This window comes from Lissotriton vulgaris, chromosome 1_1 (genome assembly GCF_964263255.1).
Source record: "Lissotriton vulgaris chromosome 1_1, aLisVul1.2, whole genome shotgun sequence".
In the NCBI taxonomy this organism is placed as follows: domain Eukaryota; kingdom Metazoa; phylum Chordata; class Amphibia; order Caudata; family Salamandridae; genus Lissotriton; species Lissotriton vulgaris.
Window position 1 is genome coordinate 2,015,603,436 of NC_141685.1, and position 27,351 is coordinate 2,015,630,786.

Here is a 27,351-nt window from a genome sequence, read left to right on the forward strand (position 1 = left end):
AACCTTTTTTTGCCCTTCTGGAAAAGTAAAAAACTGCCAAAATAGAGCTTCTTTCCTCTTCTTTGGAGGTTCTTTAGGAATGAAATATTCTTTAGAAGAATGGCTGGAAGATGAGTCCATTGCTGTTATTATGGTAAACTTGGTTGTATTTGACAAGATTCTCAGAAGAGATGCTTCTTTTTAGAAAGTCAAAGTAGAATTATTGAAATGGGACGGAAGTTTCAACAGTTGTAATAGGAAGTGTTATGAACCAATCAAATTTCTTCTTGTAAAGTCTCATGGCTTTGCATACAGTTATGCTGTTATTACGGTGTTCTTAGGATGCGAGTACGTATGACGTTTCACCGCGATTGGTGTAATTGCTTTTAAGAGTAATGTAGAATTATTGGAACTTAAATTTTTTTTTTTCATAATTATCCTAGATAATGCGTTCTGTTAGTATGTTCAATAAATACATAAATATATGTTTTTAAACAATTAAAAACATTTGCGTCTTTGCGTACGGGGCGCCGTACATGACGTCACACGGAAGCTTTCATGCGCTGTGTAACGTGAAAGCGTATTCGTAGCGTATGCTGAGAATGATTAGCAGTACAAACTATGGTACGATCACTCTCTCACTGTGAAATCAGAGCACAGGGCGCGCTATGAGAATGGTTACAAGTGGTCACTCATTGGAAATCCAATTCAGCTGTGTGGCTTATCCACAGTATCATAACTTTACTTTTTATCCTGTTTAAGTTCGAGGTTAGCATGTAATACTATGCTATAGGCAGATATGGATGTTTAGGCAGCGCTTATCTCCATGAAGCTTGGTTATTATCATGCACATATAGGTGTCTGAGGGAGGGAAAAGAAGTCTATATGAATGGTGAAGATTGCACAATAGCACCACATCACTCCTTAATTTGTAGACACATACAATTGCATGGCTCTTTTAATCAAGATGCGCCTAATTTGGTGTGAGTTTTGAAAGGCACTGCGACACCTGCTATCATACCAACGTTCAGTTTACTGGAAACGTGAGTTATTTAATTTGAAATAATGCAGATTGTTGTGGAATGTTACCAGGCATCGGTTACATGATTACGGTAACTGAGCGTGTGGTTTGCTATAAAAAAGTTGTGTTTACTCCTCTGCATGGTAAGCTGGATGTTTCCAAAAGAGGTCGCCCTTACATCTGCTAGAGAAACATTTGTTCTTCATGTAGCAAACACCCGCACAGAAGTGTATGATTTATTAAATACAGATGTGCCTCTGTATTTTGGGGAGTTAATTCAGAGTATCTTTAACGCGTCCTTGACTACGGGGTTACCTTACTTTTTTAAAGTTAGAAGCAGTGGCCTTGTGACTTCTTTTCAAACTATATTTGGTGTCTTCTCTGCATTTTTTCATTTGATTTTTTCCTTTGGTGGATTGCCCTTAATACTCGAATTAGTTGCTGGTGTGCTTCTATTAATTTGTTTACTTAAATATGGATGCACATCCTGCAGCACACAACAATAATTCTCGGCTGTTGCTGCTCCGCAACCGAATGCTTAGTTATTACGGAGTACTTACTCTGGCTACATTGTGTGCAGCTTATGGATTATCGTTTCCTTTTTCAAATGCGTTCAATCTGTCTTCCATTGCCTGAGCTGCGATTTCGACTGGGCCCTGGATTTGTGTCTCTGCAGTAGGGTGTCTCCCAACGCGGATTATGACCAGCTGATGAGCCCCTTAGTGGTTCATGAACTTGCTCTGTTCTGGAGGCGGGATTATGGCCTTAGCAGCGATACATAATAATAATGGGACGTTGGAATGTTTTTGCAGCGGCGCATGACTTCTTGGCACGCAGTTACATTGAATATGACCCGAGTTTTCCTCTGATGGTGATAGAGGCTCTGATCATTGAGGAACATATATGTTCATTCTGACTATTGAATTGGATGGCTGAAATGTTTTCAGATGAGAACAATGACTTCCTCTCGGAGGCTGTTGCTACATACTGTGTTTATACGCTGTTGGATTAAGATTCTTTGATTTTTCTACCTATTCTTTTTTATTTAGTTACTGTTTTCTATCAAACAGCGAATTTTGTTTATGCAAATTTGAACTTGACTCTGCTTTTCAGGCTTGGACTCTGCGTTACTAGTTCGCCCACGTTTATATCACGTGGTTCTATCGAGGGAGGGTGTCGTGGGCTGACCCTTGCACTCACACCGTGTTAAGTTAGCATGGGTTTATTAGAAGCTTAAATGCCATTTTTGCTTTCCTGCTTTGCTTTGCACACAACAGGCAATTTTGATATTGTTTAGAGAAGGCTGAGTATTTTGTTTCACATGAGAATAATTTGTTATGCTACATTTCTAGACTGCCTTGCTAGTTTAGTGTGTATAGTGAGAGCATAGAACATCAAGGTTATCTTGGATACTGTGTCTGTTATTCGGAATGATCCTCGCACGTTCGACCTATAACACATATGCAGCTGTGGGCACGTCTGATATTGGCGCGTTTAGTAATGTATTGTAGATGCATAATTGGACACAGTTGGAGAACATTGGTATCCTGTCAGTTTGTGCAGAACTCAATGTGATCCACTTCTGCTGAGTACCAGAGGTATGGGGCCATCCATGTAATCCTATGAGACCTTCTGTAGTGAAGTAACTGGTGCTGGGAGGGGAATTGATGCTGCCTGAAACAATTCCCTTAGTGCTAAAGTTTTAATATTTGGGAAACTTCGACCTTTTAAATTGCTTTTGTTGCACTTTGCACTTTGTTGGACCCGCTTGCGGGTACCGGAGATTGCTTAGCGCTGATTGGCTGTCAAGGGCCAATCAGATGCTAGTTGGGAGGAGTCTGTTGTTGCCCACCGGCTTTTTAAGAGCACTCTGTGATTCAGCGCGTCAAGTGAAGTAACTGGTGCTGGGAGGGGAATTGATGCTGCCTGAAACTATTTCTTTGCTGCTAAAGTTTTAATATTTGGGAAACTTCGACCATTTAAATTGCTTTTGTTGCACTTTGCACTTTGTTGGACCCGCTTCCGGATGCCGAAGATTGCTTAGCGCTGATTGGCTGTCACGGGCCAATCAGACAGTAGTCGGGAGGAAAACTGAGCATAGAACAAAAGAAAAGCAACCCTGCCTTATGGTATAGTGGTCCTAAGGGTAGGATCCAAACAATGTATATGGGGTGAATTATCTAAGAGCCAGCATTGCACATAACAGGAAACGGGTCAATCCAAGTCAACTCAAAGAGAATATTTTAGAATATACATATATTTTTATTTTTTATATTCTTTGAGTTAATCAAGCAAGAAGATGCAAAAAGGTACAAAAATAGATTGCATTTTAAATCCACATAATATTTTTTAGAACATCAAAAAACATACATTGGTGAAGGGGGAGATAAAAAGGGGAAAAAATTAATCCTATGTAGTACCCTGTCCAGTTAACATACCACACTACAATCATACTCTCATACTTACCAATTTCAATTCAATCAACCTCATATTTCACCATTCAACTTTCGTTCTTCCATTCATTCCTATAGTCCTGGTGTGTGCAACACATAGATGGTAAATTTGTTTGCATAAACCAGGATGTTAATCCAGAAGGTAGATGACATATACACGGGTCCTGATGAATATAGGACGGTATGCCGTGTTACTGGAAACACAAGCCGACGCGCGTTTCGGTGACAGGCCAGTGGGGCCACACCTTCGTCAGGGCTAGGAGCTGTTAACTGGGAGGGGAACAGGTATAAAATCTGGAAATAAAAACAATGTCTTAGATTTTTGTTCTATATACACAATACACAATACAAGTATAGATTATGCAAACATACATTTTCTGCTATTTGGTGCATTTCACATTTGAATCAACATTGTTTATTAGTATAATAATTATATGGTTGACTTCCTGAGGCTGTGCAAAGCCAAGCTACCTAGTGACACTCCCTAGGACAGACTCCCGGTTAGGTGAGATCTGTTAAAGGCAAAAGGATAACCTTAACTAAGTGAACCATTGAGTACATCACATAACACTTCACATATTCAAGATGTTTATAAACTTTCCTCATACATATACACATTCATTCTGGCGCAAATATGACAGATTGCAGCTAATTGGACATAAGGTTCATCAAAGAAGATTGTAGCGATCAGTAATATGGGTCCCGGGGTTCCTAAAAGGAGGCCCAACCTCTGAATAGAGTATGTCAACCATTCTCAAGTGTAGTATTCACTTGGTAATTTTCAGAGCAAGGGAGTTCTTGGCATGGTTCTTTGGGTTTTAACAAGGAAAGGAAAAGCACGATGTTTTAATTCCAACATATTATTCCTCAATCTTATAATCAATATTTTTTATAAACATTAATTATAAACAATAATCAAACTGGTTCAAGACTAAAGAAGCAAAAGATTGAAAGATATGTTAGCTATATTGAAGTCCTAATCACAGAAGTACAGATGCTCATGACCACAGGTCCTACGTAAGGAGGAAAACACTCTCTACTTCACTTCACACTGGATACTAGAGGTAGTAGTCCTATAGTTGAAATAAAGTTCAGTTCAAATTAGGCCTTGGTAGATTAAAAGTTAGTTAGGGCACTGTTTAGGATAAGCGAATCACAGGGCAACATGGGGGTTATTTTTATTTTAAATAAACTTTTGTTTTAACATGACTAAGATAGAGCCTCCATATTTATATTCAGACACAGTTTTTAGTATTGATTCCAATATAAGGTTAATTATGGTCAATAACCGTTGTATACAACTCCAACATAATATATTACTACAAAAGTTACCTGAGGATTCTTGAGAAAGCTCTCCAGTGAGAGTATATAATTGATAAAATTCCAAGGAATGAGGTATTGTCGCTTTCGATGATATTTTCTAATAAAAAAGAGGAGCACTGATTATGGCCATGATCATACTATTCGGTCTGGCACCTAAGAGAGTAAATAACGATGTTCCGTTACCTAAATGGATCAGTAGCTAATCGTGTTCACGGAGCGCTGTACACTGGAAACGTCATTGGACGATTGGCCAGTAGTCGAGGGCGAGATGTAGAACCACCATTTGTAGTGCTATATGGGGGAGATAGAGGGCCAGTTGTAAGTGTATAGTGTAACAGGTTTGGCCTAAACAGCGAGGTATCGGTCGAATACACATACCTTAAAGGGATGGAACGTAGCGCCGTCGCATTTACTGCTATGTAGGAGAGTGAGTATCTGTCGATGGGGATTCCTGGTAAGAGATAGGAGTCCAAGTGTAAATATATCGCTTAACAAATAGCGCCTAAGCAGCAGAATGTCGATCGAATAGACATACCTTAAGGAGATGGTAAATCGTCCTTAAAGGGGGTTCGGTCGACTCAGCGGGTCGACCTACCGCGACGGGAGACAAGATTCTACCCCCGCTCCATGCCTGTTCGCATTAAATAAGCAGGTCTTGGCGCCACAAATGAAGCGCATCAGCTGTGTTCAATTTGTAAACATAGATGACAGACTTAGTTCGTCTGATAGGTAGGCGGCTGCCATCTTAGGTAAGCTATGTCGGAGCTGTAAGCATGGATGACGGACCTAATTCCATTAATAGACAGACGGCGGCCATCTTAAGTAAGTTAGTTCTTATATTATGTTTATGAGGCTGTTATTTGTAGTCTCGTTTCCTCGATTTTAGGATCATATTAAGATCATGAACAGTCTTGGTAATAACGATGACATTTATTTACCAAATCATGGCATTAAACTATGCCATAATTATATTTTAACTTGTCGGGCATCATTTAAATATCTGCAGAGCCATTGCATTCATTCATTGCAAAATCTTCCTTACAATATTAAAGAACAACCCAAAATTAAGGGTATTGCCAAATAATAAGATATTTTCTCCCTATTTATTATACAGTTCTTAAGTACAGTAGCTTGAGGTTATTTTTACAGGAATGCCTGGTCCCAAGGACATTCTTCATTCAGTCCTTTAGTCACTGCATTCAAGAAAAAAATCCAGAATACCTCTCGCTTTTTTCGTAAGCCTACAGGGTCCGTTCCTGGACTCGCCTTTATTTTTTCTAAGATAAACCAGCGAAGTTCCAGTTCCTTATGTTCCTTTTCTAGCCAATGTGCTACAATAGGGGCTGCAGTTTTTTTGTTCCTTATGTTTGACCTATGTTCCCCTATTCGCACCCGACATTCTCTGCCTGTTTCCCCAACATATGGGAGATTGCAAGGACACAATATCAAATATATGATATTGCTGGTACGGCAGTTAGTCATAGTGGCATTACGTCGTACTGATACCTTACGAGTGTTGGTACTGACAGTTTCACCTACGATAGCCAATGGGCAAATATGGCATGTCCCACATTTGTGGTTTCCATATATTGGTTCCAACCCAGTTATAGTGGTTTGGATATTTTCAGGTATTTCTCGAATTTTGCCTCTTACCAGGTGATTTTTCAGATTTGGTTTTTTTTTTAAGGCAAATATCGGTCGACTCAAATGTGTCTTATCACTTTCCAAGTTCAAGATGTGCCAACTAGAATTGATGGCTTGTCTAATTCTGTGGTTCATTTCCGAATGGCGGGTAACGCATACTAGCTGGTTTGTTTTTTCAGGGTTTTTTTCCGTGAACATCGCCTCTCTGTTAGTGTATCTAGCTCGTTTGAAAGATTCTTTGATCAATCTGGCTGGATACCCTCGAAACAGAAGCTTTTCCCGCAGGATGTCAGCTTGAGTCAGGTACTCATGCATGTCTGAACAGTTTCTTCTAATACGAAGAAATTGGCTGTAAGGGATACTATCCCTCTGACTCCGCGGATGAAAGCTGGAGTACTGGAGCAGGGTATTCTGAGCAGTGGGCTTTGTATATAAAGATACATTGATGGTGTTTTCATAGTGTTCAATCCAGATATCCAAAAATTCAATTTTGGATATACTGGTGTGGCTGGTGAACCTCAAATTTGCGTCCGCCGCATTAAGCCATTCGATGAATTCGAGGAGTTGTTCTTCAGCCCCCTTCCAGATAAAAAAGATATCGTCAATTAACCGTTTCCAGTTCTTGACGTTCTAAAAGAAGGGGGCCATTTCATTAAAGATGTTAGTTCTTTCGAATTCTCCCATGTACAGGCAGGCTATACTTGGAGCACAACTAGCTCCCATGCTGACTCCAGTAGCCTGCCTATACATGGTATTGTCGAATTCAAAGTAATTCTCAAACAGCACTACCTTGAGAAATTGCAGAATGAATTCATGATTGGTGATATCAGTGTTTCTGGAAAGTATGGTTGCGATGACTTCATATGCACCCTTTTGAGGAATGTTGGAATATAATGATTCCACATCAAGGGTAACCATTATCTCAGAACTCACAAAGAACAGAGTACCTTCCACTTGTTGGATAAAATGTCCCGTGTCTCGAACATATGATTCTAATTCTGTAACCATCGGGTTTAAGAATCTGTCAATATATTTTGACAGTGGCTCGGTGGCAGAGCCAATTGTTGAGACAATAGGTCGCATAGGAGGATCAGTGCTGTTTTTGTGGGTCTTAGGTAACCCATATATAATGGGTATTTTGGTATTACTGGGAGTGAGAAATTCAGCTTCTGCCTCACAAATATAGTTTTCATTCACTGCTCTCTGAACCATAGTCAATAAGCGTTTTTTCAAAGCGTTTTCAGGGTTCCGGGTGATTCGTATGTAATGACCTGAGGAGGAAAGCAATTTAGTCATCCTTCTTTTATAATCTGAAGTGTCAAATATGGTGATACCGCCCCCTTTATCACAAGGTTTAATTGTGATATTTTTGTTTAGTTCAAGTTCCTTAAGAGCTTTGTTCTCTGATGTCGACAGGTTCGCTTTGGGTATGGGAACATATTGTGTCATTTTGTTTATTTTATTCATGACTGTCTTCTCAAAAACATTTACCTCAGGGCCCACCATTTCCAGTGAGGGTGTGAATGAGGAGGGAAATTTACAACCCGATCTATTGTTCTCGTCGTTAGTGGGTGGGGCCTCTAGAAAGAACTTTTGAAGGTGAACCTTCCTAAAGAATAACTGCAGATCTCTGTTTAATTCAAATTTGTTAAAGTTGGCAGATGGCACAAATGATAGGCCTCTCGTCAAAAGTTGAATGGCCATAGGGTCTATAGTCTCACTAGACAAATTGAACACAGGGAGCCCCCTTATGTTCGCCAATACTGTTGGTAGCGGGTCTGTACATACATCTGTGGTTGTCCGCGACCCTGACGGTAGATCCTCGTTTGAGGGGCCCTCGACGGGGGACGGGTATTGCCCCGGCGATTCCCTAAAAAACGATTCTGTTGATGATTACGATTGTAACTCCCATTTCTATTTCCTCGATTGGAGTTATGTCCCTGGTCATAACTGGGGTCAAATTCTTCTGGGGCATCTCCCTCAGAATCGGTGGTGTCTGAGAAGGTGGTAATTTTTCTCTGGCCCCATCTGGGTGCCTGTCCACGAGGTGCATTCACTTCCTGGGTAGTATAAAAATTGGTTCCAAGGTAGGGATAAGCCCTTTCTTGGGAAAACATTCGAATATCTTTGCGTAATTTTTCAGTTTTTCTTTTAAGTAGATATTCAGAGAAGGACTCTGATTCAAATTGGATCTCCTCAAGCTTCCTTTTGCCCTCATCTACTGCATCCCCCTCTTTAAGTTTATCCTCCAATTCACGGATTTCCTTATTGAGGATGTCGATCACGGCACGGGCTGTTTCCACAATGAGCATCATCCAGTCCCTGGAGCAACGGTTGGAAATAAGGGCCCATCGCTCCAGGAACTGTCTGATCTCAATGAACATCCCTGGGATGTTACGGACTCTAAGTCCGATAGGAATGGTGCCGGCTCGTAAATAATCGAGCATAAATTTAGCGTGTAAGTCTGTCCTTTTTGATTTTTTTCGGAGATTGAGCAGTTTACTCCAATCTCCATTGAGCCCCTTGGGGACAGAGAAGTCTTGGTTGCCGTCTGCTGGTAACCCAAGCATTTTGGCAAAATCATCATCGGTAAAACCGAATGTTTTTATAGTATCCATTTTGGGTATTACTCTAATAGAGATATATTTGAATTTAGTCCTAGGTATTTAGATGAAGAGGTGGACAGTCAAGGTTTAAAGGCTAAGGTAAGATAGGTCAAAGGCGCTCCACATTCAAATATGCAATCGTTTCATACATCAATTATAGTCGGGAGGAGCCTGTTGTTGCCCACCGGTTTTTTAAGAGCACTCCGGATGCTGACGTGCACCGGAAGGCAAGCCCGTCTGTGCCCGTCCGCACCGGGACGACGCAAGACGCCGGACCCCTAAACAAGGTACAACGGATAGATTAGAATATTCTCAATCGGAGCTTATGTCCCTGAACTCAAATTGCCTGAATTCCACACATCGTGCGTGCCCTCCCTTGAATGGTATTTTTAAATGTGAGCACTGCCCATATCAAATTAAATCAAAAGAGAGAGTGACCCACCCCCCTGACTTGGTGGAGTTTAAGTTTCTAAGCTTAAATTGCAGGTCATTAGCTAAACACCATGCCGAGGTGTTTGATCTTCTTATAGATGAGGCCCCTGATGTACTTAACTGGTACTTGGGTTACGCAAGATTCAGTAGCAGAGGTCTGGTTAACCCTCCCGCAGGGGTATTGCATGAACCATTTAACAGAGTAGGCAGTAGAGGGGGTGGAATTGCCATGATCTTTAAGGTGCTCTATCAGTGCAGCCTTATAAAGGAAGATATCCCGGTGTGCGAAAGTGCTCTTTTTAAAATCTTTGTTAATCATAATTTTTCTGGTATCTGGTTTGCTGATTTACCGTCCGCCATCTAAAGTTTTTAGGGAAGAAGTTCTGAACAAGGTAATGTTCTATGGCAGTAAGGCAGCGAACTTCACCATTGTAGGCGACCTCAACTTGTATTTAGAAGACAACAGCAAGCTGGAGATAGCTCAGGTTTTGGCGGATCTAGAGGCCTGCCAACTGGTACAATGTGTTACGAACAGTACACATATAGCGGGTCACCTATTGGATCCCGTGTTCTCCAACCTAGATTGGCTAGATGTGCTGCCCCCATGGCCTGGACGGACCACTTTCTTATCTTCGGCTGCGTATGTTGCCGAGGGAAGTTAGAACAAATTACCCCTTTGCCAGTATTAAAGCGTCCCTGGCACAAATTAGATTCCAAAAAGTTCCAAGACTTCCTGTCTAGCCACCAACCTCAGCTATCTCCTACTATAGACACTGCTTACATGCTCCTCTGTGAATGGCTGTCAAAAGGTCTTGACAGCTGTATCCCAGCTAAATGGACTGTAAATAAACAAGGGAAATCTAATTTGTGGTTTGATGAATCCTTGCGAAATAAATATCGCTCCGCAATCAAGGTGTATCACAAGCTGGTTCGGAGAACTAGAGCAAAGTTCATTGCAGGGAAAATTTCAGAGAGTTACAATTACATTCCCCCCCAAACTATTTTTACACTGCTTAAAAGCATGAAGAGTCAGAATGTGAAATCGGACTCTACTGTGATCTCAAACGATCAGTGTGATAAACTGGCCAGGGATTTTATGGATAAGGTAGACTTGATTTACAATTCTCTCCCTCTGGTAGCTGCAGAAGTTAATTGTAACCTGATAGCAGGACAGAGGGACAGTGTTGTCAGTGGGGAAAGCATATTGTCCTCATTCCCCCTACTATCTAGCACTGAATATGAGTTGCTCTGTCAGAAAGTTAAATCAGGCTCTCCAGCTGACTTGCTGAACCCTGATTAATTTCGCCAGTTTCATACTATTATGGCGCCAGTAGGCAGGGAATTAATTAATCTATCCCTGTCCTCAGCTTCCTTACCTGCTGCGTAGAAGCATGCAAAAGTAACACCTCTTTAAAAAAAGTCATCCTTGGAGCCTTCTGAGCCGGGCAATTACCACCCTATCTCGCGGTTAGCTTTTCTGGCCAAAGTAGTGGAATCATATGTCAACTCTGTCTTTTCGGAGTTTATTGAATGTAACAAAATTTTGGATTCCTCTCAAAATGGCTTCAGAGCTCGTCACAGTACTGAGTCTGCTTTGCTGGCAGTAACAGAGGAACCCGGCATGAGTCTTGATGAGGGAAACTCTGCGGCCTTAATTCTCCTTGACTTAAGTGCCACCTTCAACACTGTTTCCCATGAGATACTGCTGAACTGGCTGCAGCAGATTGGGATTAGGGGGCTTGCATTGAAATGGTTTAGAGCCTTCCTGTTTGATAGATAATTTCAGGTCCTGGTACCACCCTATCATTCCAGAGATTATGCTCTGCAGCACCGGGTGCCACAAGGCTCTATTTTGAGCCCTATGCTGTTTAATGTCTATGTACAACCTTTAGCGATGGTAGCTAAAAGCAGAGGGCTATCATTGGTGTCATACGCTGACAACACTCAATTAGTGATCGCCTTTTCCAAGAATTGTAAAAGCAATCTTATTAAATTCAAAGAGGATTTGTTGGCGATTGCGGATTGGATGGCCCGGCACTGCTTACAGCTAAACGCTGGTAAGTCAGAGATTCTAGTGGTAGGAAAGGACCGCAATATGTGGTCAGAGCAGTGTAGACCTGATAGGCCTAATCCGGCACTGGTACCTAAGGAGGCCGTAAAGAACCTGGGAGTGTGGATCGATAGTCGATTATCATTTGACACCCAATCTAAATCAGTCGCAGGGACCTGCTTTGGACTCCTGCGAGGACTAAAACCTCTACTGGGCTTCTTGAAGCCAAAAATTTGCCAAACCATTGTTTAGGCGACTATACTTTCCAGGCTGGATTACGGAAACAGCCTATTCCTGGGAGCCAACAAATCTAGCGTGCAATGGCTTGAAAGAGTACAAAATGCAGCCGCCCGCTCTCTGCTGACATTGCCAAAATGCTGTCCAGTGTCTTAATATTTACGTAAATTACATTTGTTACCAGTAGAAGAAAGGATACAGTTTAAAACACTTTGTTTGGCCCATAAAATATTTACCCAACAAGCACCTCTGGTTCTGGCCGGCCTGCTAACAGCGTATTCACCAAGGCGCGTTTTGCGCTCAATGGATCAAAAGCTTGCTTGTGCCTCCCGCTTTTTAAGATCTAGAGCGGGTGGGCGCTCGTTTGAAGCCCTGGCAGCTAGATTATGGAATTCGCTCCAGTTTACATCAGAGGAATTCAGAATCATCTAATGTTTCGGAAAGCGACTAAGACCTGGCTCTTCCTGGCAAAAGGCCTCCTCTAATTATGGCATTGAGTTATCAGTACTTGTATGCGCTGGTATGCCCCGTTGCTGGGGCAGCCATGCGTAATATAAATCCTGAAATAATAATAATAATATTTATAAACTAACCTGGTAGGTAGGGAGGGTGAAATCTAGGTATATTTTAAACCTGTTTTCCGTTAGCAATATAAGATGCTTTCTCCCTTTGTATTTTATGGAATAGTAACAACGCTGACAACCTTGTTTCTGATAATATGTTTGGTTGTATTATCTAAGGTACTGTGCATGAGATTACAGCATTAGAAATAAACATTTCAAGCTTGCACATGTCTTTATTTACTCCTTGTTTTGGACTGGTGTAAGACCATAACGAAAGAGTGCTCTTTTTATCTACCTTCCTTGAGGTAATCTAAGTCGCATGTTCTGGGTTGACTAGTCATTGGTGTTTGTGCTATAGGATGAAGAACCAATGAGTCACTGATTGCTAGTCTGGTAGGGGATTTGAGTACTAAGGTGGGTTTTGGTACACCATAATTCATTGAGGTCCTAAGTCTTTATGCACAGTTCTGTGTAGGAGCAGAATTCCTGTAACAGTAGTTACAACAAACAGGCTTGATAAAGGGCCTTGAGTTTGAATCAGAATATGAAATTGAAGAATAATTGATAACCCCAGCCAAGAAAGGGAGCAAGTGTGCAAATTTACAATGTCTTCGGCTGGGGTACTTGTTACAATAAAAATGCTCGATAAAGGCATGCACTTTGAATAGGAATATGAATTAGAAGAATAGTTGATAATCACAGCTAAGATATGCAGCAAGTAGTTGTGTGTATGTGTGGATGATGTGTTGATTGAGTGGAATATGAAAAAGGTGAAAAATAAGAAAGTTTGGAGACACACAAACTACTCACAGCTTTGTCAGTGAAGAGAATCTTTGGATTTTCAGCTCATTACTCAGATAGGGTAGTGGATTCCGCAGTGGGAGCAAGAGAAACGAGTAGCACATCTAAGGAAGCAAGCTAGTGCATAAAGTACACATAGTGTGCGGTAGTAAGGACGCAAGAAAGGACGGAAGTGTGGAAATTACCCACTGCTATTAATGGGTAGAAGTTACGAAGAAGGCTGAATAAAGGGCCTGCACTTTGAATTTGAATTAATGAAGAATAATTGATAAGCCCAGCCAAGAAAGGCAGTAAGTAGGTGTGTGTATTTGTGGATGATGCGTTGATTGAGCGGAAAATGAATAAGGTAAAAAATAAGAGAGGCTGCAGGGATGCAAACTTTCCATTTCTTTGTAAGGGAAGTGGGTGTTTAGTTTTCCAGTGCATATATATATGTATATATATATATATATATATATATATATATATATATATATATATATATATATATATATATATATATATATATATATATATATATATATATATATATATATATATATATATATATATATATTGCCTCGGGTGCCTCCTTTCCGCACGGTGAAGTGCGTAAATATTTACAATACACACACGGTCCTCACTCCCAGGTCCGTTCCGCAATTAAGGGCACTCATATATATATATATATATATGTATGCATATATATAACCTACTGGCGGTCGCCAGTAGGTAGTTATAGTTAGGACCTAGCTACCATAGGAAATCCGTAACATTCTATTGGGAATAACTTTGGCGCCTGTTGAGGAATGAATGTGAAATTTTCCAAAATTTAGGCCAGCTCCGCTCCTTCCCTGGACGTTTCGTGGGATTCGTCATGTGGGGGCGAGAAAAAAGGGGGGTCCCAAAATGTGTTTTCCCAATGTTATTTTCCATAGGACGTTTAGACACGGCTACAGCCCGAACCGCTGAACGGAATTACAGCAAACTTGGAAAAATTGTAGGGACTGGTACGCAGAAGTGCCTTTTCTATATTTGGTGAAAATTGCTCCAGTGGTTTTTATGAAAAGTAAATTCAAAAACACATATATATCTATATGCGCGCTTCGAGCCCTTACCGGTGTGCGTACCGGGGAGCGCACCCTGCGCGCCACGGAAGTGCGCGAGCGGAAAGCTGATTGGTTCTCGGGTGTCTGTCAACATTCCAAACAGTCCAGAGAGTCCGCCATCTAGTGTCTCGGTAGAATCGAGAAACAAAAAAGGGGGGATGATTAAAAGGGGACAGGGTAGACACCCCCTGACCCCCCGGGTTTTCTGAGGGGGGAGTATAAGAACCACGAAGGGCAAAAAAACTTTTTTTTAAAAAAAAAATTCACGGAGTGCGCTCCGGGTGCCCGTACAGGTACGCATACCATGGGGAAAAACAGAGAATTTTTTTTTGTTTAAATAATGAATTTAGAGTGTTTAGAGGTAGGGTAGCTCTGAAAAGAGCTGTTGTGTTATCTGGGTGAATTAAGTACCTATAAGTAGTATTTTTTTAAAAATAAACATTTTTAACAATTTTTAATTACTAAATATAAATTCATTGTTCTGAATTTTCGTAATTTGAAAGAACTTCTAACATTAATTCGTCAGATATTTCCTCATTGGTAGTCTCCAAAGAAGAATCCTGGAACTCAATGAACCCCAAATGTTCAATTAATTCTGAATCCAAAGATTCATCGTAAAAATCCCCCATGCCATCTCCTTCTTCAATAAAGTCCCTCACACTCACTCCCTATAACTCACCCATACTCCCTCACTCTCAATTACCTTTCTTTGCTCCCTCACTCAGTCCCATTCTGTCACTCCTTCCTTCACTCCCTCTGTCCCCTCTCTCCCCCACTCCCCTTGTCTTACCCTCACTCACTTTTATCCACCCTCTTTCACCCTTCTTTACTCACGCTCTCTGCCCTTCTCTCACCCTTCTTTACCCCCGTTCCCTTACTCCAGTTCCCTCACTACCCCTTATTCCCCATCCTTTTCTCCCCTTCCCTTTACTTTCATCCCCCACTCACCTTCTCCCAGTACCTATGCTTCAGTCTTCTTCCCCTCTCTTTCCTTCTTTCGCTCACTCACTCATTCCGCTTCCTTCACTCACCTTACTCCACTTCACTCACTCCTTCTCTCACTCCTTCTGTCCTGTCACATCCTCATTCTCCTTCCTTCACTCCCTTTCTTTTAGCTTCACTACCTCTGTCCCCTCACTCTCTTAGTCCCCTTTCCTCATGCTTACTACCTTTAACTCACCCACACTCCCTCACTTACATTTCTATGCACCCTCACTCAGTCCCCTTCTCTCACTCTTTCCTTCACTCTCTCTGTCTCCTCACTCCCTCACTCCCCTTGTCTCACGCTCACTTGCCTTTATCCACCCTCTATCATCACTCTTTCCTCAACCTCACTGTTCTTCTCTTACCCTTCCTCACCACCGTTCCCTTAGTCAGCTTTCCTCACTTGTCCTCATTCCCCATGTTCAGTCCCCTTCCCCTAACTCACCTCCCACACTCACCTTCTTTCAGTCCCCCTGCTTCACTTACCTTCCCCTCTCTTCCCTTCCTTTGCTCCCTCATTCATTTTCCTTTCCTCTCTCACCGTACTCCACTTCACTCACTCCTTGAGAACATGTAAAGAATATAGCTCTTTTTGGAGAATTAGAGGTAGTTCTAAAAAGAACTGCTTTTTTTCTTGTTTTTTAGTTTTTTTTAACTTTTTCCGAACGATTTTACATTTTTTTGGTATTTTTTTCAGAACAAAAACAAAACTACAGAATGCCAAACTGCTCAACAGGAGCACAAAAAAGGGGAAAAATTAGTACCGGGTGGAGCAGCGATCTTCCTCCTTTCTGCGAACAACAAGTTCGACGCTCTGCTCCCCGTAGCAAATAAGTTCATCTCAGTCCTTGCAGACAAATTTCAAACCTGCAAAGACCGGCTGCACGTTAGGAACTAGTCTTTCAGATCTTCTGGAAGGTGTTGCTCCTCCGGTGGAGGTGCTGCCGCCATCTCTTTGGGGATTGCGTGCCAGGTCCCTGACACTCTCCCTCGCAAAATTATTGGGGTGCCTTCTCTCCACGTGTCTGAGTAAAGTGGCTTTGCCAAAACTGTATTTCTTTGTTGGGTCACCACGTGACAAGGCAGTGCCGCAGATTTTGCAGCACACCTTTGCTGCATTCACTTTCTTTTCACCTTCAGGGAAGGTAAAAAATTTCCAAATGAAGTGTTCTTTAACTTTGTGCCGAGGAGGGTCCTCAGGCAAAAACTCTTCTTCTGAGTCACTGGAGGTTGGTTATCTTCCAGCCATTGTTCTGAAAATGAAAAGATGCTGCAGATAATCCAAGGAACACCTCTTGCTCTCTCCAAGTTCAAAGTAGTAGTGAGGTAAATGGGTGGGGGCTTTCAATATTTGGAAAAAAAACTGTTTTGAACCAATAAAAAGTGTTGTTTTAAGGTCACATGGCTTGACGCGCTTACGCTACGCGCTCCTGAGCGCTTCCGGGTGCGTTTACGCAGCACGTACGTAGACGCTTACAGAGGCGCTTCCGGGGGCGCTTACGCGGCGCGTCACAATGACGTTTTATTTGATTTTCGGAAATGTGTTTAAAGTCAAAATACGGTTCATAAAAATAAATAATACTACTTTTATGAGTATGCTACTGAATGTCTTGCATTATTATTTACTTTAAAAACATAATTATATTTTTTTTCACACGTGCGAATAGCGCTCTCGCTATGTGTACGGGTGCGTTTACGGGTGCGCGTACCCTGAGCGCTCCGGGGTACAAAGATTTTTTAAAAAACACAGAAAAAATACATTGAAAAATTTATGTTAGAAAAATAAACATTTTTTAAATAATTTTATTAAAATTAAAATAATTAATAGCTGTAAAAAATAGCTATTAAATAAACCAAATAATTCACTTTAAAAACCGTAGGTTACAAACTCGTTATAGTTAGGAATTAGCTTTAAAAAAACCTTTGAAATTCACTGAATAAACCATAGGTTTAACACTCGTTATAGTTAGGAATTTGCATTTAAAAAACCTTTGAAATTCACTGAAAAAACCACATGACATCATCAACTGACAGCACTGATCACAACACTGATGACATCATTCATGTGCACCTCCTCACACTCTAATCTACTCTTTGATACACCCAGTGTTAAATACATACAGTCACTCATCAATACAACACTATCATATGCAATCACACTCCCATTTCCTCATCTATATAGTTATACACACAAAACCTTACTTATTCAAACATATACTAACACATACTTACTCTCTTTTACAATCACTGATACAAGTACACATTGATCCATACAGCCACTTGCACAATCACTTGCTCTCATGTATAGTCATTTATATATGCCAACTCACACATGCACTGTGTTTTACATATGTACTTACTTGAACATGTAGCACTGAGATATCCATTCACTCACCAACACACCCATGCACACAGTCAACCGCCCATACAGCTGTTTCCACATGCACTCTTGAACCCATACACCAAGTGAATCATCTGCTCACACATCTATGCACAGAGTCACACACCTCCCAGCCACCCACCCACACACTCAGCCTCACATACGAATACGTGGGCAACCAATCAATACCCCATATAGCCACTCATATAGCTACTGATCAACACATGCAACAGCTTACACAACAACAGACTTAATGATGCACACATTCAGACAGTTTAGTCGCTAAACCATGCAATCAGTAAGACACATTTAACCACTCACTCATACAGTCAGTCACGCACCTACTAAATCCTTCATCCAGACACTTATACATTCACTCATTCTTCAATATGTAAAACATACTCTACAGAAACACACAGACACTGGATGATGTCATCAGTGATGACATTTGAGATGTCATCAGTGATGTCATTTGAGATGTCATCTGTGATGTCATCAGTGATGTCAGTGACCATGTCATGAATGATGTAATATGTGACATCATCAGCAGTGGATTGCGGGCGCGCGAGTTATAGTGAGTCCAACTAACTATTACGTGGGAATTTCAATGGTTTTGTATGAGTAAAATGTTCAGCTAACTATAACTGGTGTGAAACCTATGTTTTTTTCAGTGAAAAATATAAATATATATATATATATATATATATATATATATATATATATATATATATATATATATATATATATATATATATATATATATATATATATATATATATATATATATATATATATATATAACTTAGGTTTAAGGCATCATATAGTTGAGAATTATTATTTAAAAACCTTGCAAATTCACTGACAAAAACCATAGGTTTTCGCCTCGTTATAGTTAGGAATTAGCATTTAAAAAACTTTAGAAATTCACTGAAAAACCATAGGTTTCACACATGTTGTAGTTAGCTGGACATTTCACTCATACAAAACCATTGAAATTCTCCCGTTATAGTTAGTTCAGCTAACTATAACTTGCGCGCCCGCAATGCACTGCTGATGACGTCACATACTACATCACTCATGACATGGTCAGTGACATCACTCATGACATCACTGATGACATCTCAAATGACATCACTGATGACATTACTGATGACATCATCCAGTGAATGTGTGTTTTTCTGAAATTTAAATATGTTTTATATATGTATATGTCAAGGTCGATGGAAGAATAAATGGGTAAAGGTCCAGCTAACTATAACATGTGTGAAACCTATGTTTTTTTCAGTGAATATATATAAAAATATATAGATATATAGATAGATAGATAGATAGATAGATAGATAGATAGATAGATAGATAGATAGATATAGATATAGATATAGATATAGATATAGATATATATAGATAGATAGATATATGTATATATATACCATACACATGGCATGATTTTTAGTTGAGCTTGACAGACGGGGTAGTGTCTGTCAAGATGGCTGAGGACATTAAGTTTATCATTGCGACGGTACTCCACATGTCCAATCTCAGAGACGACTGCTGACCCAGTGGTCATCTCTGTAATTTGAACATTTTAGGTAGGTCTATTCAAAGTACTAAGAGTTTGGTGGGTGGCTTTGATGGTTTTGTTTTTCACTTCCTGGCTTCTCCTGGCCGCAATGGTCGAGAAAAAACAACATCACACCCTCTGCTCTAAATAGAGAGGGCAATGTAATGGCTTTACTCTGATGGCCCCTATTCCATTGAGAGAACTTTCTGTTGGTGGAGCCAACAGGGCCCACTGATAGGAAGTTTACGATCTGATACATGAAGGGTACAGACCTAGCATATTTAGGCACACTGTAGTAGTGTATGAATAATGCACAGAGCTCAAGCAACAAGCGAATACCTCCACATGTTACTCCTGGGATACTTTAGCTAGGTAGGCAGCATGTTATAATGTGAGTGGTAAAACAGGACTGGTTACTTTGTATGATGCAAGAATATAAAACATGCATTGTCAAAGTCAATAGGTCTAACTTTAAGGTGCCAATGAGTAAGCACAGGCGTGGAAGCATGGCCATGCAGAAATGCTCTTTTCATGCATTAGCACATCATTTCCAGACCCATTGGCTTTGTTATGGCTTGTTTACGTGCCATTGCTAAGTGGCTGGTATGAACCCTAAAACCCAGTAAAACATAGATGGCTAAAGCAAGCGCTCCAAACCTTGGTAGTATAGCAACCAATTATTTAATCTGATTTACCAGTTCTAGTAATAAGAAAGTTAGCCTGTTTCATTACTGTTACAAGAATCTCATCTTTGTGCCCTTACATAGTGAAATACAAAGTAGTGGGGTAGAAGAAGGGTCCTGCACGACTGAAAAGCGGATTGGCTTGAAATAGAGACGTGATAGTTTATTTGCTATGGCTATAGTACCCTGGTGTTTGTTCCAAGTGAGAAACGTAATATTTAATTTGACTTTGACGTTAGGCGAGTTTTCATAAAATTTACCAGTATAAATCAGGAATTATTCAGCAAAGAATATTGTTTTATATTTCTAAGTAGTAATTGACTTTGGTATATCTATACTTTATCCAGGTAGGATGAATCAGCACTTAAAAGTGGATTGAAATAAAATAATACCCTTTGTCATTGTTCTGGTACCAAGAAAAGTCATTTTCATTATTTGTTAATAGGCGAGTCAATTAAATTCAGTGCCTTAGAAAGACCCTCTTGAGACTGAATTGCAAATTGACAAATTAACAAAAATTAACTAAAGTGAATATTAAAACAAAAGTAGAATACCGAAGATATTTCTTCAAATTCAGCTCCAAATATATCCATAGGGTGCATTGCAAGCTTTAATAATAATTTATAATGTGTCAAACTACCTTTCTTTGGGCGCTATTTTAACTCCAATGTAGTTTAAAGATAATAAATCATGAGTCGAACAACTTTGCTCAACCTGACTCCTCTTTTCAACATTGGTTTAGAGTCCCTCAGCCAGGCATGTTAATGACTTCTCTTTATCTTCTCATTATTTGCAGACGTCTCAGTCAGTCTGCTTGCAGTGGTCGTCAGTTTCTGTGGGCTGGCCTTGTTGGTAGTCTCTCTCTTTGTCTTTTGGAAACTCTGTTGGCCGTGCTGGAGAAGCAAAGCAGTTACTGCCATTGTTAACAGCATCCCTCAAAGCGCCCCCAGCGCGCCTGCAGAGGTCATGGAGACCAACGAAAAGAAAGAGATCAAAGAAAATGGGAAACACTCTGTGAAGATCCTCGAGGCAGCGATGAAAATTAGCCACACTTCTCCAGACATTCCTGCTGCAGTCCAAACTGCATTAAAAGAGCATCTTATCAAACATGCCCGAATGCAGAGGCAGATTACAGAGCCCACATCTTCTTCAAGGTAAGAAAAACATTTATTGATATAAGTGTGGATGTCTCCAAATCACCAGGAGAAGCCTCTACTGAATTTGCATATATTGTATGATTAAAGTTAAGCAAGACATTCAATCAATCAATCAATCAATCAGAGTTTTGTATAGCGCTGTAATCACCCTGAGGGGTATCCAGGCGCTAGTGTGATGTGAGTCTATTTGAGCAGCCAGGTCTTGAGTCCTCCTCTAAACTCGGCGAGGGATGTTGATGTTTGGAGGGGAGGTCATTTCAGGCTTTGGCTGCAAGGTGGGAGAAGGAGTGACCTTCGCTTTGGGCGTGATGGATGAGTGAGACAGTGCAAGGGCAAGGGCAGCAGACCACAGGTGTCTGGTGGGCCAGTGGGAGGTCAAGCTATTGTTTAGCTATTCTAGTCTGATGTTGCGGAGAGCTCTGTAGGTATGCGTGAGCAGCTTGCAGTGACATCTTTTCTTGACGGGGAGCTAGTGCAGGCTATGGAGGTGAGCTGACTGGTAGTGAGGGAGAGGTTCTCCTGTTGTAAGTAGGGATCCATCTGAAGACTTTCTGGAGCAGGTAGAGGCAGTTGAGTTGACCTGGCGTCTCATGAAGAGTTCACTGTCAATGATGATTCTGAGGTTGCGTGGGTGGGTGGAGAAGGTGGGTGAGGGTCCGAGGATGGAGGGCCACCAGGAGTTATCCCTTGGTGAGAGGGGGTCTTCTGAGGAGCGGAACCTCCATTTTGTCTGTGTTAAGTTGGAGGCAGTTGGCTCTCATCCAGTCGGACACATTCGTCATGGCACTCTAAAATCATGATCTGGTGGAGTCAGTTTCTTCGGTGAGGAAGAGTATGAGCGGTGCAGGAGACTATAGCGAGAAATTACTACGGGTGATGGGGGCTAGTGGGTTCATGTGGACATTGAACACTGTTGGGCTGAGTGAGGAGCCCTGGGTTACGCCCCAAATGATGCTTTTGGGGTCAGTGGTGGACGGCAGGAGGTGCACTTTTGGGTGCGTCCGGAGTGAAAAGAGGATAGCAGCTTGAGGGTATTGCCTTGAATGCCGACGTGGTGGAGTCTTTGGATTGAGAGACGGTGGGAGATGGTGTTGAAGGCCACTGACAGATTGAGGAGGGCCAGGGCTGCTGATTCGTTGTGGTACAGGATGTTTCTAATGTCATCTGTGGCATCTATGAGGGTGGTTTCTGTACTGTGTTTCAGAGGGAAGCCATATTCGGAGGTGTCGAGCAGGTGTTTTGACTCCTGGTAGTCTGTGAGTTGGCAGTTGACGTCTTTCTCCTGTACCTTGGTCAGAAAGGAGAAGAGCGAGATGGGGTGGCATGTTTCCAGGATTCTGGGAAAGTGGCGGTGCTGAGCGCTGTGTTGATGATTCTGGTGAGCTGGGATCCAATTGCTTTGTGTCCAAGGTTGAAGATGCTGGGGGAGGGATCAACGGGGGCTCCAGAGTGGATGGAGGACCTAATGGAGGTTGTAGTTATGGAACTTCGGTTTAACCAGATTTACACAGTTTTGTGTGACAGTCAAGGTTGGTTCAAGGAGGAGGATGCCCCTGTCTGCAATTGTGATAGTTTTTCTACACAAAATAATATGCACTTTATGTTGTTTTGCAATTTCTTTACTGAGCCCAGACAGAAATACCTGGTACCATTATTGAAGGATAAAGCTTTTTATCAGGCAAAACCTGCTCTCCTGTACCTCCAATTATTGGATTCTGCGTTGGCCATGTTTAGCGTGGCCAATTACCTTGTTGCTGAGGTTAGGATCAGGAGGAAAAGACTTAAAGATGTAAATATTAGTGTTTTGTGAAGATGATTGAAATGGATGTTGTTTTCATTTTAAATGTCTATTTTATCGAGTATTTACTCTTTTTATGACGTATTTTTATAACGTATATTAATTAATTATTACTGTCGTTTCCTCATATCATGTATTTTTATGTATATGAAATTATTACTGTTTGATGCTTTTTGTATTTGCTTATGAATTTGTATTGCCCTTCCTGTGATGTGATTGTAGAATGCTTTTATGATTTTTAACTAAATCGAATAAAGTGGTTTTGACTTGACTTGACTTATGGAACTGAGTGGTGTCCAGTGTCCAGTCAGCCAGGAGGTGAGACGGGGGGTCGGTGGGAGGAGCAGGGAGGACTGGTCTCAGTTTTTGTAGATGCTAGTGGTCTTGGAGCAGAAGTCTGTGAGTGAGTTGCAGAGGCACTGGGAGGGCTGGATGGTGTTTTCGACGGAATCTGGGGAGGAGAATTCTCTGACAATGGGGAAAAATTCATTGGTGTGGTTGGTGGACTGGAAGCGGGAGGAGAGGGCTCCTTTCTTAGCTTCTATGATGGCGTGGTAGTAGTAGGATTAGAGGGCCGATCGGAAGGCTGTGTTGTTGTTTGGGCCTCTGCTGGTGCACCATCAGCTCTCGAGGGGTTTGCATTTGTGTTTCTCAGCATTGAGTTCGGGGGTAAACCAGCTGGTGTGCTTGTTGGCTCATCTACTGTTGAAGGCTTTAATGGGTGCAATGGCGTTGGCGCTAGTGGTGATCCAATTGGATAGGTGAGCGGCTGCTTGATTGATGTAATCAGAATCGTAGAGTGTGATGGTGTTGAGAACTGTTGTCCATTGTGATACAGTGATGGTGTTCCAGCTGCAGTGGATGGCGGGAGGTTGAGGACCGTGGCTTGCCGTGGTGCCAGCGATGGTGAAATGGACAATGCTGGAGTCCATCCAGGGGGTAGTGTGGCTGAACTTGATCATGTCACCGGACATGAAGATTAGGTTGAGGGTGTGTCCGGTGATCTGCTTCGGGTTGGTGAGAATCTGTTTGAGGCCTAGTTTGTCCATGGAGTCTAGTAGGGTGGATGAGTTGGTGTCCAAGGGGTCTTTCAGGGGAAAATTGAGGTTACCGAGGAAGAGGTAATGTTTTGATTTCAAGGTGAGCACGGAGTGATGAATTTGGACACAGTGTTGCAGGAAGGGGGGGGCGGGGTCCTGGTGACCTGTAGGTGAGGGTCCCTCTGCTATTGACCATTGCATTTGCTTAGAGATGGAAGTTGAGGTGTTCCATGTCGGGTGAGGTGGGGGTCAATGGTGGTGGTGAGTTTGATGGTGTCCTTGTGGATGATGGCAATTTCCCTCCTCTAGGTCTGTTGAGATGGTCTCTGTGTGTCATTTTGTCATTTGGTTGTCCAAGTAGATAACAGGCAGACAAGGGGGAAGTTTAAACCCTGCCAGATGGTACTCAGGTCTGCAATGGAGCAGAGGCTATAGCCTCTATTCTCTGGCAGATAGTCTTCAGTTCTTTTCAGAGATGCGCACTGGCCAGGAGTCGATCTCTATTCTGTGAAGGGATCTGCCACCATGGGGACTCCCTTCATAGTACTGAAGGTTTGCCAGTGAGTATTATGTTAAATACGCCCACCGAGCAAAGGTTATTGAATTGAGATAATATAGTCACAAAGGGGAAGGTTACTCTCTCAATACAAAAACATACAAATGTATTGTCCATTCTTTGGATCTCACACATGTACAGGGAAAATTAGTTATGATCGCCCTCTCTCAATACCACAGAACAATTGTCATTGAGACCTAGTGGCTCCTCGATGGATTGGCCTCCAAGTCAGAGGTGCACAATGGTGGAGCTAGGAGAGACTTCCTAGGTGTAAACACGGTGCTTCCCCTGACTTTAGAGGGGCAGAAACGGAAGCTTGGGGTGCAAGAGCAGTTCCAACTCACAGCAGTAGCCCCACGCCACCAAACTCTACATGAAGCCCAAGCATGTTAATGAAAAATATATAAACCTAGCAACAATGAAAAAAATCTTCAGCTCACCTTAACTTCCCATGAATGAATATATGTTATGTCCATCGAGTACCATCCATATTATGCCTGTAGGGCTTAGAATCCTGGCTTCTAATAGTACATTGTTTCTGTATTAAAAATGTATGTTCCTCTGACCTGTGTTACACATATTTAGTAGTTTTAATTTGTATCTCTAATAAATTATAAATCATTTTAAATGGTGGTCTATTTTGCTGTGAATGAAAAATGCATAATTTGATATTAACGAATGAATCAGTTGTCGCTGCATGTAATCATTACAGCTGTTTCCCATTCATAATGTTACGAGCAAGCATGCAGTCCCACACTCCCAGAGACCGAGGATTAATGCCTAACACCATGGTAACCATTTCCGGGTTGGCTGCACAGTTTTCGAGTGTTCAGTAGCGCTTACAATTTGTGCTCATTCCCGTGTGCCACATGCAGCCGATTCTGTCACCCAACACGGCATGTAAAAACAGCTAATTAGTGCAGGTGTCATGAAAATAGATTTAGTGACACAAAGCATGGGGAAACACAACTAATAATATGTAGTTTATGGGCCTCTCTGGACAGGAGATGGTTAAAGATACACGTGTGACTGTTTTAGTTGACAAGATTTTCCATTGGGGTTGAAAAACTAGAAAAAAATATTTTAATTGAATACTCATCTTAAAATGTGGAATCTACTGAAATACCACTTTAGTACCATTAGACATCAGGAGATATTGAACATGAATCTGTAAGTTTTTTGTTATTTTTGGGATATGATATGCACAGCACACTTCTTTTTCGGCCACCGTATGCCGCTGGTAGTATGAACGGTGGTATCTACGAGCCAGAAAAGGTACTTGATTGGCAGGATAACAGAGATGGAAACCTGATGCAAAGGGGGAGGGGTTCGAATAGTGTATCTAGGTCTTCTCGCATCGCTGGAAATCTGCTTTCAGTGGAGTATAGTCTCACAGGGCGGGAAACTGCATCTTGTATCCTTGGGAGAATGTGATCATTACGTTCAGTGAGGTTGACCCTGGCATCATGGAGGCCACTAATGTCGAAGGTTCACTGGTAGGTGGGTACAGTGTGGCCATGCAGTGCCATTCTTAATGTGAAGATTTATTCCAATTGCAATCTTTCATTGATCAGTAGCTTGTGGTTCATCTTCATGTCTAGCATTATGTGGATATGGTTCTGATATTTCAAGCCACGCATGAGCCTAGTGGCATTGTTTCGGACGAGTTGCAGCTTGGTGAACATCACATTAGAGGCGCCAGTGTAGTGTCGTTTGCTATATTCGAGGGGGAAACTTGCAATTCTAACAACAAATCAAATGAAAGATCCCACTGATATGGAAAAGGTGATAGAATGCATTCTTATTGGCTGCCTTAACTTGAGGGATGAAGGTTGGGTCATAGTCAAGCAAGATGTAAATGTTGTCCTTTGTTCTGTTGTTGGGAGTCGACCTGTTCAGTTGAGAGCCAGCTTTATTTGTATTTGCATTTATTTATGAATGAAACATTTCTAGCTGAAACTGGAAACACTTCATATTATCAAAACATTGCATTAGATTTCAAGCTTCCTAGATTTCCTAGCAGAGCTAGGAGTGTGGCAACCCCTTACTCTTGTTGTGAATGGTGTCCCGTGCTTGTCATTTCTGGGCTGCCGGAGTCTGAGGGCTCACTGTATGCTACTGCCACTGAGAGCTAAGCATTCTTCACTGAAGCCTGAGATCCCATCCATTTTGGGCGGAGCAATCAGCTGCAGGAAATGGTGTCAGCATAACTTCAACTAAGAACCACGCAAATGCGAGCAACTTGACACTTCATAGTTAGTTGTGAACTTTCCCAAGTAAGCTAACACTAATAGGAGTTCAGTCTTCCCCTTCTACCAGCCCTAGTTTTGGTATTGTTAGATGTGTATGGAGAGAATTCCAAAGCAGTATGTCTTCAATCATATCATTACTAAGCATTTTATGTTTGTAAGAGAAAATATTTCCCCTGGCTAGGTTAGGGGTTTTATTTTGAGATCTTTGGGGGCTGTGTATTCAATGAGGGTTGATGTTGTGACCTAACCTACAGGTACAGCAAATACCTCATCCTGTGTTGACCTGCAGCCAGTGTTTTTTTTTGTCCTCATTTGACCAGATTAACAAAATATAGTATTCTGTACTCAGGGGGTCTCCTTTGGTGTAGCACCCACCAGAGTTCTTTTGTTCTTTAATCCGGAATGTGTCCCTCTACACCTCACTCACCATCTCCTATCATAGGAGGCTTAATTTTGCCTTTCCATGAGCTGTACCTCAACAGGAATGTTCAAGCAATATGGTATAGAGGTCTAATCATTGGACTATATATATATAACTGATTTTACCCAGTTCTCATACGGGAGCCAAAACCCATTCCTCTTATTTTTGGAAGTCCGATCTTACCAATTTATATATTTTATTGAGATCAATCATTCTATTTTATTCGGGGGTAGCTTTAATCCAGTTCTTACATATTTACCTCCGGGCAAGCAATATCAGATAAAAAAAATCATTTTTTTTACATTATTTGAGTGAGATACAT

At 41.5% G+C, this 27,351-nt stretch overlaps 1 protein-coding gene across 2 annotated transcripts in view; it reads left to right on the plus strand.

The window, feature by feature from the left end:
• Positions 1–27,351, plus strand: part of SYT10 (synaptotagmin 10) — a 307,503-nt gene that overhangs the window by 56,187 nt on the left and 223,965 nt on the right. For both annotated transcript variants that reach the window (XM_086938678.1, XM_086938685.1), the window contains exon 2: positions 20,602–20,959. In XM_086938678.1, coding sequence (XP_086794804.1) covers positions 20,602–20,959 — 358 coding nt within the window. The remainder of the gene's footprint in view (positions 1–20,601; positions 20,960–27,351) is intronic.